At 60.3% G+C, this 2,069-nt stretch overlaps 1 protein-coding gene across 1 annotated transcript; it reads left to right on the top strand.

The window, feature by feature from the left end:
• Positions 1–347: 347 nt before the first annotated feature.
• On the top strand, positions 348–1,799 carry DQ04_17981000 (putative NADH-ubiquinone oxidoreductase, mitochondrial; the record flags this gene model as incomplete). Its single annotated transcript, XM_009317652.1, has 1 exon — positions 348–1,799. One exon carries the CDS (start codon positions 348–350, stop codon positions 1,797–1,799), a length of 1,452 nt encoding a protein of 483 aa, XP_009315927.1.
• Positions 1,800–2,069: the final 270 nt, after the last annotated feature.

Raw genomic sequence — 2,069 nt, 5'->3', positions numbered from 1 at the left:
AACAGCGTTCAGATGGGGAACAGCAGCAATGGTGTCATCAAGAAGGGTGTGGTGGTTTACATCATGGAAACTCATGCGTTTCCTCCTGCTCTGTGACGTGCAAATCCATCACTCTACACTTGTGTTTCGTTTTGTTTTGTTTTTCGCTTCTTCCGTGAAGGGCATTGCTGGTGTACTGCGTGCGCACCCCCCACCCACCGACGGAATACCCGCAGGTGGCAGGAGCAACAACAGCAAGAAAAACACCACCACCACCATCATCGTCATCAGCATTCCACGAGCATATCAGCGTGGAGGGGAGAGAGTAGAAGAGGGAAGTCTTTGTTAGCTAGTATCATTGGTTCGCCATGCTCCGTCGTGTGGGTTTCATTTCCTCGACGGCAGTGGTGCTGGAAAAGCGGCACGGCGGCCTCAAGGACCAGGACCGCATCTTCGTCAACCTATACGACGACTTCGGCACCGACATTGCCAGCGCTGAGCGGCGCGGCGACTGGTACCGCACGAAGGACCTGCTGCTGAAGGGGCAAGACTGGGTGATTGGCGAGATGAAGGCGAGCGGGCTGCGCGGCCGCGGCGGCGCGGGGTTCCCGTCCGGCCTCAAGTGGTCCTTCATGCCCAAGGTGAAGCCGGACGGGCGGCCAAGCTACCTCGTCGTGAACGGTGATGAGTCGGAGCCGGGGACGTGCAAGGACCGCGAGATCATGCGGCACGAGCCGCACAAGTTAGTGGAGGGTGCCCTCATCGCCGGCTTCGCGATGCGGGCGCGGTACGGCTACATTTACATCCGCGGCGAGTTCTACAACGAGTGGCGCAGCGTCAACCGCGCGATACAAGAGGCGTATGCGAAGGGCTACCTCGGCCGAAACGCGTGCGGCAGCGGGTACGACTTCGACCTGTACACGTACTGCGGTGCTGGCGCGTACATCTGCGGTGAGGAGACGGCGATGATCTCGAGCCTCGAGGGCGGCCCCGGCAAGCCGCGACTGAAGCCGCCGTTCCCCGCCAATGTCGGTCTCTACGGCTGCCCCACCACCGTGACGAACGTGGAGACGGTGTCGGTGGCGCCAACGATCCTGCGCCGCGGCCCGCAGTGGTTCTCCTCATTTGGCCGCAAGAACAACGCGGGGGTGAAGCTGTTCTGCATCTGCGGCCACGTGAACCGGCCGTGCACGGTGGAGGAGGAGATGAGCATTCCGCTGCGCGACCTCATCGAGCGCCACGCGGGTGGGGTGCGCGGTGGGTGGGATAACCTCCTCGCCGTCATCCCCGGCGGCTCCTCCTGCCCCCTCATCCCAAAGAGCATCTGCGACACCGTGCTCATGGACTACGACGCGCTGAAGGAGGTGCAGACAGGACTCGGCACCGCCGCGGTGATTGTGATGGACAAGTCTACCGACCTCGTCGCGGCAATTCACCGCCTCTCACAGTTCTACGCACACGAGTCGTGCGGGCAATGCACCCCCTGCCGTGAGGGTAGTCCATGGCTGGAGAAGATGATGCGGCGCTTCGTGCATGGCAATGCCAAGAAGGAGGAGATTGAAACCATCCTCGACGTATCGAAGCAGCTGGAGGGCCGCACGATCTGCGCGCTGGCAACAGCAGCGGCGTGGCCTGTGCAGGGGCTCGTGCGGCACTTCACACCAATGCTTGAGGAACGTATCGAGAAGTATTGGGAGGCAAACCCGCACTGGGGTAAGGCAGGGTCGCCGTGGCGCCGCTGGAAGACGCACCGGTATTACACGATGCAAAAGGGCGACAAGCTGAACTGGGACGGCAAGATTGTGCGCAACTGGAATTAGGAATATCATCAGCATCATCGGAAACGGCAAGAGGATAGTCTGGGGCGAGTAAAGGGGTGCGAGTGGGATGGAGGAGACTCATAGCGGTCTTCTTCAGGGTGTGCGGGGGGGATGGGGGGCCTGGATACGGGTGTGAATCTGTGGGGGGTTAGTTCATTTATTTGCTTGTGTTTTGGCAGGCGCTTTCGCCGCCTGTTGTAGGGAGCAGCAGCAGAAGCAGAGATGATGACGCGGGGAGTTTGTTTCTCTGCTGTATTTCTTTTTTTTTTT

Source organism: Trypanosoma grayi (genome assembly GCF_000691245.1).
Source record: "Trypanosoma grayi strain ANR4 Tgr_1798_V1, whole genome shotgun sequence".
NCBI lineage: Eukaryota > Euglenozoa > Kinetoplastea > Trypanosomatida > Trypanosomatidae > Trypanosoma > Trypanosoma grayi.
Note: the sequence above shows the minus strand (reverse complement) of the source record. Positions and strands in the feature narration are given on the sequence as shown.